At 42.0% G+C, this 16043-nt stretch overlaps 1 protein-coding gene across 1 annotated transcript in view; it reads left to right on the plus strand.

The window, feature by feature from the left end:
* The window catches only part of MYH15 (myosin heavy chain 15), a gene marked incomplete at its 5' end in the record, with an annotated part of 164466 nt that extends 149364 nt beyond the window's left edge, over positions 1-15102 (plus strand). Inside the window, 7 exon segments of the mRNA XM_079921437.1 lie at positions 1235-1316; positions 1319-1401; positions 3180-3284; positions 14838-14855; positions 14859-14888; positions 14892-14903; positions 14907-15102. Of these exon segments, the coding sequence (XP_079777563.1) occupies positions 1235-1316; positions 1319-1401; positions 3180-3284; positions 14838-14855; positions 14859-14888; positions 14892-14903; positions 14907-15089 (513 nt within the window). The 3' untranslated portion in view covers positions 15090-15102.
* Positions 15103-16043: the final 941 nt, after the last annotated feature.

The following is a 16043-nucleotide window of genomic DNA, read 5'->3' on the forward strand; positions in this document are numbered from 1 at the left end:
TGAAAACTGATGCTCTCGCTAAAAAGTATATGGGAATCGAGGAGACAAGATATTCAATTCGATTTTACATTAGTCGTTTTAAAATTCAAGAGGAGGGAAAAGCTTACTGAGTTATTTAGCATTTGGGGAGCTAAACAAAACTTTTGCACCAAATCCTAGCTACCAGATCACTGTAGAATCCAGACGAATGGGGAAGCGTGCCTAGCACTCAGCCATTTTGTATCAAAGCAGATGCTTTCTGATGGAAAAGAGGTGTGTGAAAGCTTAAAAGCGTTTGGCCAAGGAAAAAATAATATGCTTAACATTCACGAAAATCCACATGGATAGAAAGGAATAAAAAGAGCTTTTACTCCTGCTTGGTAGGTCTATGCAGTCACACGTTAGGAAGACTCTATCTGCATAACCTCACCTTTATAAGATTTCCTTGGCAGTGTTGAGAAATGAACTCACTACCTCTTTCCTCGCTTTAATCCTCCAATAGTTCGGCTGTGAGTTCCAACCCCACATAGCAGAACCCAGTTACCTCCGTCGTTCATTCTTTGCCCCCACCATCTACACAGACGTCTCACACTTAAATTATACAGATGGTTGGTAACCTGATAGACAGAGAAACTTTGTCTGGGAGGGCAGTGTTCTTACATTAAAGGCACTGAGAGAGTCATGAAACAGTTCTTAACAATTGCAGCAAGACGCCAAGCCCTTAGTGTACATAGCCAAGAGTGGGCTTCACAAGAATTAACCCTCCTTGTGCCAGATTGTTGGCACTGAGAGCCTCAGCTGCTACCAAATTCCTGGAGCCTAAATTTGTTTGCAGTTGCGAATCACAGAATTATAGAAGTGAGACGTGAAAAAGGTTCTCATAGGCACTCCACACGTTTCCTGGTGCATGATGTTAACAGGACGCGTCCTGGTGCTTTACTCAGTTAAAAGCTGTACCTTCAGTTGGTCATCTTTCTTTCAATACAGGTGTGGTATAATAATACTCACATGGTGTTTCATCTCTGGTCTGTTTCCACCACCCCTCACCCTAATCTCCAGTAGCTGCTGCTATCGTGATTGGCTTCTGGTTAACAAACTCGAGGGCCACAGAGGTCAGGGAGAGCGTGGTGGGAAGAGATTAAGTACACAGAGGCAAGGCATGGCACCTAGTCACATCAGGAACAGAAGACTGTGGGTAGAAATGTCAAGCTTGATTGGCTGCTGGACTGTCTCAGTCCCTTTCCTTCTTTTCTAGGTAGCAAACATGTCAGAAGAACTGAAGAAGGAGCAAGATACCAATGCCCGCTTGGAGAGGATGAGAGAGAACATGGAGCGGACAGAGACTTACAGGAAAGGCTGGATGACACTGAGCAGACTGTCGTGATAGGGAATAGAAAGCAAAGCCAGAAACTCGAATCCAGGGTAGGAGTTCGCCTGCATAATCATGGGGTCTTGACAACTCCCAGTTCGAAGCTTATTGTCCCGTAATATCACACCAGATAGTCCCTGCCTCCCTCCTCACTTTTGCTTGTAACATGCTCCGATCTTTGACAGTGTCAGAGCTCAGTATATTCTTTCATTCTTCTTGACTTTGGGCCACTAAATAGGACTTTTCTTGGACTGGGTGCAATCCGCCATCCTGCTAAGTGACAATGCGGTACCTCCCGCTCACCTGCGCCAGCTCTAGGGCTCCCCACAGCCAGGGAGACCAACTGTTTCCAAACACACCCTCGCAGTCTTGCTTCTGTGCCTTTGCTCCTGTTATTTCCTCTGTGGAGAATGCCCGTTTCCTAACAGCCAGAGAAAGGGGAGGGAAATAACTAAATCAAGGATCAAAAAAGACTTAGTGAAAATATAGTAAGGCCTGACAGAAATGATGTAGTACCTGCCTTTAGGGAGCTCAAAAATAAATAGCAAGACCTAGCTTGAAAATAGGATTTTTAAAATTATCGAATCAATTTCAGTGACACCGTATAGGTCATGTGACAAATGCTATAAGGATGGAAAGAATATTTGACTGGGATTTCATGGTTCAGAAGGGCCCCTGAAAAATAAAGTATTGCCTTTGCACATTTATGGTATATCCGTATAATGGAATACCAATGCACATTTATGGTACCTCCATATAATCACACTGATTAGAAAGGAGCGAGGAAGAGCTCTGTAATGTCCTGGAGATCATGGCTAGTGGTTTAATGATGATAAAAGGTACAGGCGATGTTGAGGGTATACAAACTTCTGTGCAAGAAAGAGGGGAAATATGAAGACATGTACACATTTGCTTGTATTTTCAAAAAGAATTGGTGACAGAATAAAACAAGGACTAATAAAAACAATTACTCATAGGAAGAGAACGCAGAGATAAAAGCTAGACCTTCTGAATGCAACTTGTGTAGTTGGTGTGATTGCAAAATCATATGAAACACACCCCCCCTTCAACCCCCTACCCCGTGAGCTGCTTTATTTCTCTCCATACCACTTACCACCATCTAACATAGTCTATATTTTATTTTGTTTCGTTTGTGTGTTTCCCTTCCTTAGAATGGATGCTTATAGAGGGGAGAGATTTTTGTCTGTTTTGTTCCCTGCTGTATCCCTGGCCCTGGTGTCTGGTGCATAGTAGGCAACAAATATTTGTTGAATGAATATTATGTTAACCTTGGTTGTATAACTCTGTAAGGCTGCAGGCCAGCTGTTCATCTGCACTACAGCTCTCCCACAAAGCAGGGCTATGGGGCTGTGGGTGACATATGTGTGACAAAAACTCAGAGTCTGATTTCTTTAGAGAGTCAGAGCTTAACACGGAGAAAGTAGCTTAAGATGAGGCAGTACATTGGCTGAATTCTTAAAGAGTGCTATATATAGCTTATTCTCTCTCTATACACTACGTACACTCATCATACACATGTGTGTGTAATTTTGTAATCCAAGAGGGGAAGTTTATCACCTCTGCATGGATTAGCCTTTCACATCCTTGAGTCTAAACAGCCCTTTTTTGAGCTCACATAGTTCAGCCAGCTCACTTTTGGCAAGGCAGTTTTCCCAGAGAGTTTGCCCTGTTTCACCACGGCCAGAATGAGAGTGCACCCGTCTTCCCTGATGGTGTCACTATTTCAAATGATCGTGCCGACAGGCAAATGCAATGCCCGCCTGGCTTGCTGGCTGCCCGCCTGTCATCTGAGACCGTGGTTTGCTTGCAGGTCTGTGAACTGGATGGTGAACTGGAAAGCGAAGTCCGACGCATCGCGGAGGCCCAGTGGGGAGCCCGCAGGTTTGAGCGATGCATCAAAGAGCTGACCCACCAGGTACTCCAGAAAGCCACTCCCTGTTCCCCTGGCTGTGCTCCACCCTGGGCGGGTGTGCTCCCTCAAGTCTGAAACGACCCCCTAGGTCTCCTGTAGTTCGCTCTCCATCTTTGGTCTCCTTCAGCGGGAGACATCAACCTGCCCTTCCAGGGCTCCTGTGCTGCTATTGGTTTGGGGTAGTCCCGTTTCAGAGCTCTCAGGAAGCAAAATGTGAGCAGCAAGTTGCAATTAGAAGGGAAAAGCTATTTATACTCTCCTTGTTTTTTTCACACATAATGTCTGCAAGCACTTTCAGAAAGACGTCTTCCTGTGAGAGGCTGAGTGAGAACAATGTGTAAATGAAGTGACTGGCAGAGACAGGGAAGGGGGGTGTGTGTGACTCAGCCATCAGGTTGCATGGGACGCTAGCTTAATTGGAGCAGGGGACATTTCCACTCTTGTTTTCTGGCCGCATGAACACTCCAGGCCACCGAGGACTCTATCTGGTGCTGGTGCCAGGTGGAAACACAGCAAATGCTGAGAGGCCCCTGCAGCTTTCTGACTGTTTCCCTGTGGACTAGCCTTGGTCTAAGCAAATAACTGAAAAGAGGTGGGCAGACTTCTTACCAGTAACTAATGTATTGCTAAACTAGCAACGTACTCCTTCACTTGTGTTTTCATATTCTAGCCTTTCTTCCCTTTCCTTCAAATGGAGAAGACCAGAGATTCCATGGTAGCAGAGGCACAGTGCTCATCACTCTGGGCCCAGCACCTTCCTAGCACAGAGTAAGTGCACGTATTTCAGTTGTTAAACACAGATGCCAAAGGTCACTTTCTAGCCCTCTCCGCTGCACAGTACAGCTTGTTCCAATGAAAAGGCAAACCCATCCTAGGTGCCCGCTTTACAGCAACTTGGACAGCACTCACGCAAGATCTGCTGGTCCTGATGCTGGTCCCTGAGGTTGAGTTGGTGTCAAAGACATCAAAGTCTTCCTTCCTTGCAGTAGGAAGGATAGTGTTGATAAGAAAGCAGAACGCTTCAGAAGCATCATCTTGGGCTAATTAAGATGAAATGAAATGAGCTATTTGCACAGTTCTTCTTTGCTGAATAAGTGGTTCTTTTCTAAGGCGGGTCAGTCTGACACTGGGGAATGCGCCCATGGAATGTGTGGCTGAGGAAGTAAACACCTGGGGAACGTGAAAGGTGTGCTATTCTACTCTTTTCTTGAGCAAGGATAAAACACGAGGAAGCAAAATGCTGCTTGTTAATCATGTCTGGCTTTTTCTTTCTATTTTCCTATGGATTATTCTTACCGTTTTCTTCTGTAAACAGGTTCATCATAAACAATGCACCAAAGCTATACTTTCTTTGGTTTCTGTTGTCCCAAGGAATACAATCTTATTCTATTGTATTTTTATCTTTGTTTCTTGGTAGCAATAATTTTAGTGTTTCCCTTGTACTAGTATGGTGGTGTACTTCTTGATTTCTTCCAAGTGTCTGCCCAATGTTTAGAGTATATCTATTCAATTATGCAGTGATTTTCTGCCATCAAGTCAGATAATACCTATTGAGTACCTTTTTATGTAAGATAACAGGCTAGACCCTGTCAGTTTCAAGAGACATTAGAGAGCTCTCCACGTTCTTTGATATCAATGCCTGGTTTTGAAATGTTCAAGGTAGATGTCGAGTCAACTCAATCTGTTCTCCTTTAACATCAAAATAACCATAAGGACTATGAGGCAGGGTGTTTAGTGACAGTACATTGTAGATGCCATTGTGAAATGTCATTTTGAAAGGGACATAAATACGGTTTTCCTTTCCTAGGAAAAATCCTCCAGGAAGATCATACTGTATTGGAAAAGGGAATCAAGTGTCACCCCATCCACAACAGTTCTATGGCCAGTCCCCACTGAGCATTTATCTTCCCCAATATGTCCCTCTAGCATCTGGAAATTCATCCTATTTTCCTCTCCCCAGTGTCTAAAAAGGTATGCTATAAAGCAGGACATAGGATTAGGAACCTGTACTCGTTATAGAAGGTAAAGACAGTTTTCCTCCCCTCCTCCCACCTTTCCATCCACCTGCTCCATGTTACCTTTGTCTGCTTCCTATATTCAGGGATCTGTGTGTAGATGTTATTTAATCCTTACCAATCTAAATATGGATATAGTATCTTCATTTCTAGGGATAAGAAAACAAAATTTAGTCTTGGGTGTGTTCTCCAGGAACTGGATGCCAGGATGGGGTTAAAGTACAAGAGATTTATTGGAGGTAACACCTGGGAAAGTTAAAGGGGAGAGCAAGCAGGCTGAGGCAGAGGAAGCTTCCAGAGCACCTTGCAAGTCTGACACCTGTGAAAGGAAAGGGTGAAGGAAGGAGGATGGGATAAAAGGAGCCTCCGGTTGCAGTGCAGCTCTGGGCAAGTCTCCAGCACATAGATTGCTGTAAGAAGTCCGATGCTGGGCAAAAATGCCAGCTCCTGGTAACTTGGCTGTGCCCCACTATCGGCTGGGGGCTGCTTGGGGAGTGTGTGATCTCAGTATAAATGCTACAGCAGATCCCAAAGGCACTGCAGTTGGAGGGTTTCAGGTACCTGCACGCCTCACAGCTGAGTGGCAGGTTGTTTTCTTGAAGGGAAATCTGAGCCCTGCACAACTATGGCAACCACAGTTACTTAATGCCTTGGAGGGAGCTGAGATATGAACGTAAACCTAACAGAGGCTTTGCCTTCCCACGTGGGGGGAACATTAATAGCAGCAGCCACCTAGCCTTTTTCAGTTTTCTTCTGTGTGGCCTCCTTTACCACACAGTAAATTTACTCACCTGAGTAAATTGGTTTTAAGCAGTTAAACCTCTATTGGGTTTGGAATTCCCTATGACCACATAATTCTGTGAGTCTTCAAGTTTCTTAAACCTGAGAGGTAGAGAGCTAGGCGGATTAAAACAAAGAGGGATTTTATTTTTAAAGTAGATATCTCATTTCCCCAGTCAGGTTATTTCTTATATATTGGCCCCTGCCTTAGGAAGTTTAAAATTAGTAATTAATTATCTACTATCAGATTGTACTTTAAGGTGGAAGTGGGGGAGGAGTGCTCTAGGCAACACAAAGAGTTGGTTAAACCAAACTCTCCTTCCTCCCTCCCTTCCTTTCATATATATATATATAAAACAGATAACATTGTATCACTTTGGGGTGTACAACTTAATGATTTGATATATGTTTACATTGCAATATGATTATTACAACAAGTTTAGTTAACACACATCACCCCACATAGTTGCAAATTTTTTTTTCTTGTGATGAGAACTCTTAAGATCTATTCTCTTAGCAACTTTCAAATATACAATACAGCATTGTTAACTATAGTCACCATGCTCTATATTACATTCCCAGGACTTATTCATCCTATAACTAGAAGTTTGTACCTTTTGACCACAATCACCCATTTACCCCACCCCCAATCACCCCCCTCTGGCAGCCTCTAATCCGTTCTCATATTTATGTGAGTTCAGTTTTTTTAGATTCCACATATAGATGAGATAATATATTGTCTTTCTCTGACTGATTTATTTCACCTATTATAATGCCCTCAAGATCCATCCATGTTGTCACAAATGGCAGGATTTCCATCTTTTTTATGGCTAAGTAATATTCCTGTGTGTGTGTGTGTGTGTGTGTGTGTGTGTGTGTGTGTGTGTACACACACACACCACATCTTCTTTTTCTGTTCAGCTGTTGATGGATACTTAGATTGCTTCCATATTTTGGCTACTGTAAATACTGTTGCCATGAACATGGGGGTGAAGATATCTTTTTTGAGATAGTGATTTCATTTCCTGCAGATAAATACCTACAAGAGGAATTGCTGGATCATATGGTAGTTCTATTTTTACTTTTTTTGAGGAAACTCCATACTACTTTTCATAGTGGCTACACCAATTTGCATTCCTACCAAGAGTGTACAAGGACTCCTTTTCTTCACATTCTCACCAACACTTGTTATTTCTTATTTTTTTGGTGATAGCCATTCTAACTAGTGTGAGATGATACCTCATTGTGGTCTTGATTTGCATTTCCCTGATGATTAGTGATGTTGAGTACCTTTTGATGTACCTGTTGGCCATTTGTATGTTTTTTTTGGAAAATTGTCTATTCAGATCATCTATCCATTTTTAATCAGGTTTTTAATTTTTTTGACATTCAGTTGTATACTTTCTTTATTTTTTTAGATATTAACCTCTTCTCAGATAAATGATGTGAAAATATTTTCTCCCATTCCACAGGTTGCCTTTTCATTTTGTTGATAGTTTCCTTTGCTGTATAGAAGTTTTAAAGTTTGATGTAGTCTCACTTGTTTATTTTTGCTTCTATTGCTTTTGCTTTTGGCATCAAATAAGAAAAAAAATCCTTGTCAAGACCAATGTCATGGAGCTTACACTCTGTGTTGTCTTCTGTTGTCTGAGTCTTATGATTCCAGGTCTTAGATTCAAATTTGTATCCATTTTGAGTTCATTTTTATGTATGGTGTAAGATAACAGTCAAATTTCATACTTTTGCATATGGCTGTCCAATTTTCCCAACACTGTTTATTGAAGAGGTGGCTGTCTTTTCTCCATTATATATTCCTGACTCATTTGTCATAAATTGGCCATTTATATATGAATATTTCTGGGCTCTCTATTCTGTTCAGTTGATCTACATGTCTGTTTTTATTCCAATACCATACTGTTTCAATTACTATACCTTCGTAATATGTTTGAAATTGAAATCGGGGAGCATGATGCCTGCAGCTTTGTCCTTCTTTCCCAAGGTTGCTTTGGCTATTCGGGGTCTTTTGTGGTTCCATTCTATTTCTGTGAAAGGTGCCATTGTAATTATGGTAGTGATTGCATTGACTTTGTAGATTGCTTTGGGTAGTATGGATATTTTAACACTAATTCTTCCAATCCATGAGCACAGAATATCTTTCCACTTATCTGTGTCTTCTTCACTTTCTTTCATTAATGTCTTATAGTTTTCAGTGTGCAAATCTTTCACTCCTCTTGGTTAAATTTATTCCTAAGTATTTTATTCTTTTTGTTGCAATTATAAATGGTATTGTTTTCTTAATTTCTCTTTGTGATAGTTCATATTAGTGTACAGAAACATAACTGGTTTTTGTATAATGATTTTGTATCCTGCAAATTTACTGAATCCTTTTATTAGTTCTAACAGTTTTATTGAAGTCTTTAGGGTTTTCTATATAAAATATCATGTCATCTGTAAATAGAGAGACTTTTACTTCTTCCTTTCCAATGTGGATGCCTTTTATCTCTTTTTCTTGCCCAATTGCTCTGACTGGGACTTCCAGTACTACGTTGAATAAAAGCGGCAAGAATGGACATCCCTGTCTTGTTCCTGATCTTAGTGGAAATGCTTTCAGTTTTTCACCATTGAGGACGATGTTGGCTGTGGGTTTGTCATATATGGCCTTTATTATGTTGAGTAAAGTTCCCTCTATGCCTACTTTCTGGAGGGTTTTTATCATAAATGGGTGTTGAATTTTGTCAAAAGCTTTCTCAGCATCTATTGAGATGATCATATGGTTTTTATCCTTCAATTTGTTAATATGGTTTATCACATTGATTGATTTGTGTATATTAAAAAATCCTTGCATTCCTGGAATAAACCCCACTTGATCATGGTGTATGATCCTTTTAATGTGCTGTTGGATTGTGTTTGTTAGTATTTTGTTGAGGATTTTTGCATGTATGTTCATCAGTGATATTGGCCTGTAGTTTTCTTTCTTTGTGACATCCTTGTCTGGCTTTGGTATCAAGGTGATGGTGGCCTTGTAGAATGAATTTGGGAGTGTTCCTCCCTCTGCTATATTTTGGAAGAGTTAAGATAGAGTTAAGCTAAGATGGGTCTTAGCTCTTCTCTAAATGTTTGATAGAATTCGCCTGTGAAGCCATCTGGTCCTGGGCTTTTGTTTGTTGGAAGATTTTAAATCACAGTTTCAATTTCAGTGCTTGTGATTGGTCTGTTCATATTTTCTCTTTCTTCCTGATTTAGTCATGGCATGTTGTGCATTTCTAAGAATTTGTCCATTTCTTCCAGGTTGTCCATTTTATTGGCATAGAGTTGCTTGTAGTAATATCTCATAACCTTTTGTATTTCTGCAGTGTCAGTTGTTACTTCTCCTTTTTCATTTCTAATTCTATTGATTTGAGCCTTCTCCCTTTTTTTCTTGATGAGTCTGGCTAATGGTTTATCAATTTTGTTTATCTTCTCAAAGAACCAGCTGTTAGTTTTATTAATCTTTGCTATCGTTTCCTTCATTTCTTTTTCATTTATTTCTGATCTGATTTTTATGATTTCTTTCCTTCTGCTAACTTTGGGGTTTTTTTGTTCTTCTTTCTCTAATTGCTTTAGGTGCAAGGTTAGGTTGTTTATTCAAGATATTTCCTGTTTCTTAAGGTGGGCTTGTATTGCTATAAACTTCCCTCTTAGAACTGCTTTTGCTGCATCCCACATGTTTTGGGTTGTCTTGTCTCCATTGTCATTTGTTTCTAGGTATTTTTTAATTTCCTCTTTGATTTCTTCAGTGATCACTTCGTTATTAAGTAGTGTATTGTTTAGTCTCCATGTGTTTGTATTTTTTACAGATCTTTTCCTGTAATTGATATCTAGTCTCTTAGCGCTGTGGTCGGAAAAGATACTTGATACAATTTCAATTTTCTTAAATTTACCAAGGCTTGACTTGTGACCCAAGATATGATCTGTCCTGGAGAATGTTCCATGAGCACTTGAGAAAAATGCATATTCTGTTGTTCTTGGATGGAGTGTCCTATAAATATCAATTAAGTCCATCTTGTTTAATGCATCATTTCAAGCTTGTGTTTCCTTATTTATTTTCATTTTGGATGATCTGTCCATTGGTGAAAGTGGGGTGTTAAAGTCCCCTACTATGAATGTGTTACTGTCGCTTTCCCCTTTTATGGTTGTTAGTATTTGCCTTATGTATTGAGGTGCTCCTATGTTGGGTGCATAAATATTTACAATTGTTATATCTTCTTCTTGGATCAATCCCTTGATCATTATGTAGTGTCCTTCTTTGTCTCTTCTAATAGTCTTTATTTTAAAGTCTATTTTGTCTGATATGAGAATTGCTACACCAGCTTTCTTTTGGTTTCCATTTGCATGAAATATCTTTTTCCATCCCCTTACTTTCAGTCTGTATGTGTCTCTAGGTCTGAAGTGGGTCTCTTGTAGACAGCATATATATGGGTCTTGTTTTTTTACCCATTCAGCCAATCTGTATCTTTTAATGGGAGCATTTAGTCCATTTACATTTAAGGTAATTATCAATATGTATGTTCCTATTCCCATTTTCTAAATAGTTTTGGGTTCGTTATTGTAGGTGTTTTCCTTCTCTTGTGTTTCTTGCCTAGAGAAGTTCCTTTAGCATTTGTTGTAAAGCTGGTTTGGTGGTGCTGAACTCTCTCAGCTTTTGCTTGTCTGTAAAGTTTTAATTTCTCCATCAAATCTGAATGAGATCTTTGCTGGGTAGAGTAATCTTGGTTGCAGGTTTTTCTCCTTCATCACTTTAAATATGTCATGCCACTCCCTTCTGGCTTGTAGAGTTTCTGCTGAAAGATCAGCTGTTAACCTTATGGGGATTCCCTTGTGTGTTATTTGTTGTTTTTCCCTTGCTGCTTTTAATATGCTTTCTTTGTGTTTAATTTTTGACAGTTTGGTTAATATGTGTCTTGGCATATTTCTCCTTGGATTTATCCTGTATGGGACTCTCTGTGCTTCCTGGACTTGATTAACTATTTCCTTTCCCATATTAGTGAAGCTTTCAACTATAATCTCTTCAAATATTTTCTCAGTCCCTTTCTTTGTCTCTTCTTCCTCTGGAACCCCTATAATTCGAATGTTGGTGCGTTTAATGTTGTCCCAGAGGTCTCTGAGACTGTCCTCAGTCTTTTCATTCTTTTTTCTTTATTCTGCTCTGCAGTAGTTATTTCAACTATTTTATCTTCCAGGTCACTTATCCATTCTTCTGCCTCAGTTATTCTGCTATTGATCCCATCTAGAGTATTTTTAATTTCATTTATTGTGTTGTTCATCATTGTTTGTTTCATCTTTAGTTCTTCTAGGTCCTTGTTGAATGTTTCTTGCATTTTGTCTATTCTATTTCCAAGATTTTGGATCATCTTTACTACCATTATTCTGAATTCTTTTTCAGGTAGACTGTCTATTTTCTCTTCATTTGTTAGGTCTGGTGGGTTTTTATCTTGCTCCTTCATCTGTGGTGTGTTTTTCTGTCTTCTAATTTTGCTTATCTTACTGTGTTTGGGGTCTCCTTTTTGCAGGCTGCAGGTTCGTAGCTCCCATTGTTTTTGGTGTCTGTCCCCAGTGGCTAAAGTTGGTTTAGTGGGTTGTGTAGGCTTCCTGGTGGAGGCAACTAGTACCTGTGTTCTGGTGGATGAGGCTGGATCTTGTCTTTCTGGTGGGCAGGTCCACGTCTGGTGGTGTGTTTTGGGGTGTCTGTGGCCTTACTATGATTTTAGGCAGCCTCTCTGCTAATGGGTGGGGTTGTGTTCCTGTTTTGCTAGTTGTTTGGCATAGGATATCCAGCACTGTAGCTTGCTGGTCATTGAGTGAAGCTGGGTGCTGGCATTGAGATGGAGGTCTCTGGGAGATTTTCGCCATTTGATATTATGTGGAGCAGGGAGGTCTCTTGTTGACCAGTGTCCTGAAGTTGGCTCTCCCACCTCAGAGGGACAGTACTGACTCCTGGCTGCAGCACCAAGAGCCTTTCATCCACACGGCTCAGGATAAAAAGTAGAGAGAAAGAATTAGTGAAGTAGGAAGAAAAAAGAAAGAAAGAAAGGGAGGAAGGAAGGAAGAAAGAAAGAAGGAAGGAAGGAAAGAATAAAGAAAGAAAGGAGGGAGGGAGGGAGGAAGGAAGGAAGGAAGGAGGGAAGGACAAAGGAAAGAAAGAAAGAAGGTAAAGTAAAATAAAATATAATAAAGTTATTAAATTAAAAAATAATTATTAAGAAAAAAAATGGACGGATAGAACCTTAGGACAAATGGTGGAAGCAAAGCTATACAGACAAAATCTCATATATGAGCCTACACATACACACTCACAAAAAGAGGAAAAGTGGAAAAAATCATAAATCTTGCTCTCAAAGTCCACCTCCTCAATTTGGGATGATTCGTTATCTAAAGGAGGGAGGGAGGGAGGGAAGGAAGGAAGGAAGGAAGGAAGGAAGGGTAAAATAAAGTTATTAAAATTAATTATTAAGAAAAAAATTAAAAAGAAAAAACTGACGGATAGAACCCTAGGACAGATGGTGGAAGGAATGCTATGCAGAGAAAATCTCACAAAGAAGTACACACATACACACTCACAAAAAGAGGAAAAGGGGAAAAAATCATAAATCTTGCTCTCAAAGACCTCCTCCTCAATTTGGGATGATTCGTTGTCTATTCATGTATTCCACAGATGCAGGGTACATCAAGTTGATTGTGGAGCTTTAATCCACTGCTTCTGAGGCTGCTGGGAGAGATTTCCCTTTCTCTTCTTTGTTCTCACAGCTCGCAGGGGCTCAGCTTTGTATTTGGCCCCACCTCCGCATGTAGGTCCCTGGAGGGCGTCTGTTTTTCCGCTCAGACAGGACGGGGTTAAAGTAGCCGCTGTTTCGGGGGCTCTGGCTCACTCAGGCCGGGGGGAGGGAGGGGTATGGTGTGTGGGGCAGGCCTGCGGCGGCAGAGGCCGGCGTGACGTTGCACCAGCCTGAGGCACGTCGTGCGTTCTCCCCGGGAAGTTGTCCCTGTATCCCGGGACCCTGGCAGTGGCGGGCTGCACAGCCTCCCCAGAAGGGAGGTGTGGATAGTGACCTGTGCTCGCACACAGGCTTCTTGGTGGCGGCAGCAGCAGCCTTAGCGTCTCATGCCCGTCTCTGGGGTCCGCTCTGTCAGCCGCGGCTTGCGCCCGTCTCTGGATCTCCTTTAAGCAGAGCTCTTAATCCCCTCTCCTCGCGCACCAGGAAACAAAGAGGGAAGAGAAAGTCTCTTGCCTCTTCGCCAGCTCCAGACCTTTTCCTGGACTCCCTCCCAGCTAGCCGTGGTGCACTAACCCCTTCAGGCTGTGTTCACGCAGCCAACCCCAGTCCTCTCCCTGCGCTCCGACCAAAGCCCGAGCCTCAGCTCACAGCCCCGCCCGCCCCGGTGGGTGACCAGACAAGCCTCTCGGGCTGGTGAGTGCCGGTCGGCCCCGATACTCTGTGCGGGAATCTCCCCGCTTTGCCCTCTGCACCCCTGTTGCTGCGCTCTCCTCTGCGGCTCCAAAGCTTCCCGCCTCCGCCACCCGCAGTCTCCGCCCGCGAAGGGGCTTCCTAGTGTGTGGAAACCTTTCCTCCTTCACAGCTCCCTCCCACTGGTGCAGATCCCATCCTTATTCTTTTGTCTTTGTTTTTTCTTTTGCCCTACCCAGGTACGTGAGGAGTTTCTTGCCTTTTGGGAGGTCTGAGGTCTTCTGCCAGCATTCAGTAGGTGTTCTGTAGGAGTTGTTCCACCTTTAGATGTATTTCTGATGTATCTGTGGGGAGGAAGGTGATCTCCGTGTCGTACTCTTCCGTCATCTTCCCCTCCCCCCCATTTACTTTTGATTAATAGAGATATGTGGCCCTAAGCTAGATGAGCAGCTTGTCAGAGAGGACCAGCTCAGCTTAGTCCACTCATTCTGTTTTTTCTCATACTAGAATTATTACCTATCGTTAAAATTTGTGCAACTTTTCCCTTCAGGGAGACAGAGCTCTCTCCCTTGACCTTGTGGTTATGCCCAAACATGTGCATTGCAAAAAAATGAGCCAAATAACAGCACGGTATCATGTAAAGATGGAAAATTTTTGGTTGCGTAATCACCCTGAGACCTTCCTCACCCTAGGGCTTTCCTTACTCTAAAACCTTGCTTGAGCATAAATGCAGCCCACAGTCCTTTTATCTGATGCGCCTGGACATAACTGTGGCCAAAACTACCATCTCTTGAAATGTACTTGTCAACCCTGGCTAGTAGCCGTAGCTCCATGGAATGTAATTGATAAGCACCATATATAATGGCTTATGCCTAATAATAATATATCTTGAAGGGTTTTGAATTGATTATTTAAATGCTTTGGGCTAAAATACTGCTATGTCTAATAATTACCTGTTGACCCTTATAATTGTAAAGACAAGCTCCCTCTACCCAGAATAGGATGTTAAACTGATTACAAAACAAATAACTGTGGTTAATCTATCACATACCAAATCTGTGAAAGCTGGACTACATCCAGTTTGTGGAAAGTGCTGACCATGTTCTAAATTTCCAGGGAACAACAGTTGTAAAATGGATCTGGTGCCTGCTAGGAATCTGAATCCATATATATCATACCAATATATGATATTCCATTCAATACTCAGAAGTTTAGATTCCTTTCACACATTTTTCAACTTTCTAACGTCAGAAAAGAACAAAAATATGACTAGTAGGCTCAGGGATTCCTTTTTCTTTTTTCATTTTTTATTTTTACAGGAAGCAGAAGCTAGTCCATAACTTTCCAAGTATAAGAAGCAGCAACATGAGTAGAATGAAGCTAAGTAAAGGGCAGAGATAGCCGAATCTCAAGTTAATAAGCTCAAGATTAAAGCAAAAGAGTTTGGGGAAAAGGTACGTCAGATATTCAGCTCTGCTCTAACTTTTAAAGAATTTGTGTTTCAGGTTCATGTCTTCACATGGAAATTTCTTGTTTCTCTCTTAAAGGCTTTTAAAAAACTACATCAATAAACAGGTTCTGGGGCTTCCCTGGTGGCGCAGTGGTTGAGAGTCTGCCTGCCGATGCAGGGGACGTGGGTTCGTGCCCCGGTCCGGGAAGATCCCACATGCCACGGAGTGGCTGGGCCCGTGAGCCATGGCCACTGAGCCTGCGCGTCTGGAGCCTGTGCTCCGCAACAGGAGAGGCCACAGCAGTGAGAGGCCCGCGTACCGCAAAAAAAAAACAAAAAAACAAAAAAACAACTGGTTCTGACAAAATTTTCCTATATTTATTAATTCTACTTGTCCAGGGAGTATGAAGCACTAAGCATTTGAGTGGGATGCACACTGTATTTACGATTCTCAAATGCTTAATTCTAGGTTAATGTGCAGGCTCTGAGCTCCAGGGCCTAGATTCATGTGGGTAGAACCGTCAGAAGTCCAGGGAGCAAAGATGATTAAAGAAGCACAGATGGATCTGCTTGAAATTCTAAGTGAACTCCTTCTATTGTGGGCAAGTATGTGACTTTGTATCATATTGATATGGAGACCCCAGGGGGACACGTTTAAAATTGAGGCCATGGGGCTTCCCCAGTGGCGCAGTGGTTGAGAGTCCTCCTGCCGATTCAGGGGACATGGGTTCGTGCCCTGGCCCGGGAGGATCCCACATGCCACAGAGTGGCTGGGCCCATGAGCCATGGCCGCTGAGCCTGTGCGTCCGGAGCCTGTGCTCCGCAACGGGAGAGGCCACAACAGTGAGAGGCCCGCGTACAGCAAAAAAAAAAAAAAAAAAAAAAAAAAAAAAAATTGAGGCCATGAATGAGAACAAATGCAAGAGTCCTGCTTTTTAGCTATCTTCCCTAAAACAGAGAAAGGGACTGTCTACATCTCTGGTCCACCAAACTTTAGTTCTGATCCAATAGTAGGGGCCAGTGCCCTAATTTTCCTGGTAAAGTGATAGAGTGACAGCACTAAACTGTAGGCTTG

This window comes from Stenella coeruleoalba (assembly GCF_951394435.1).
Source record: "Stenella coeruleoalba genome assembly, chromosome: 5".
NCBI lineage: Eukaryota > Metazoa > Chordata > Mammalia > Artiodactyla > Delphinidae > Stenella > Stenella coeruleoalba.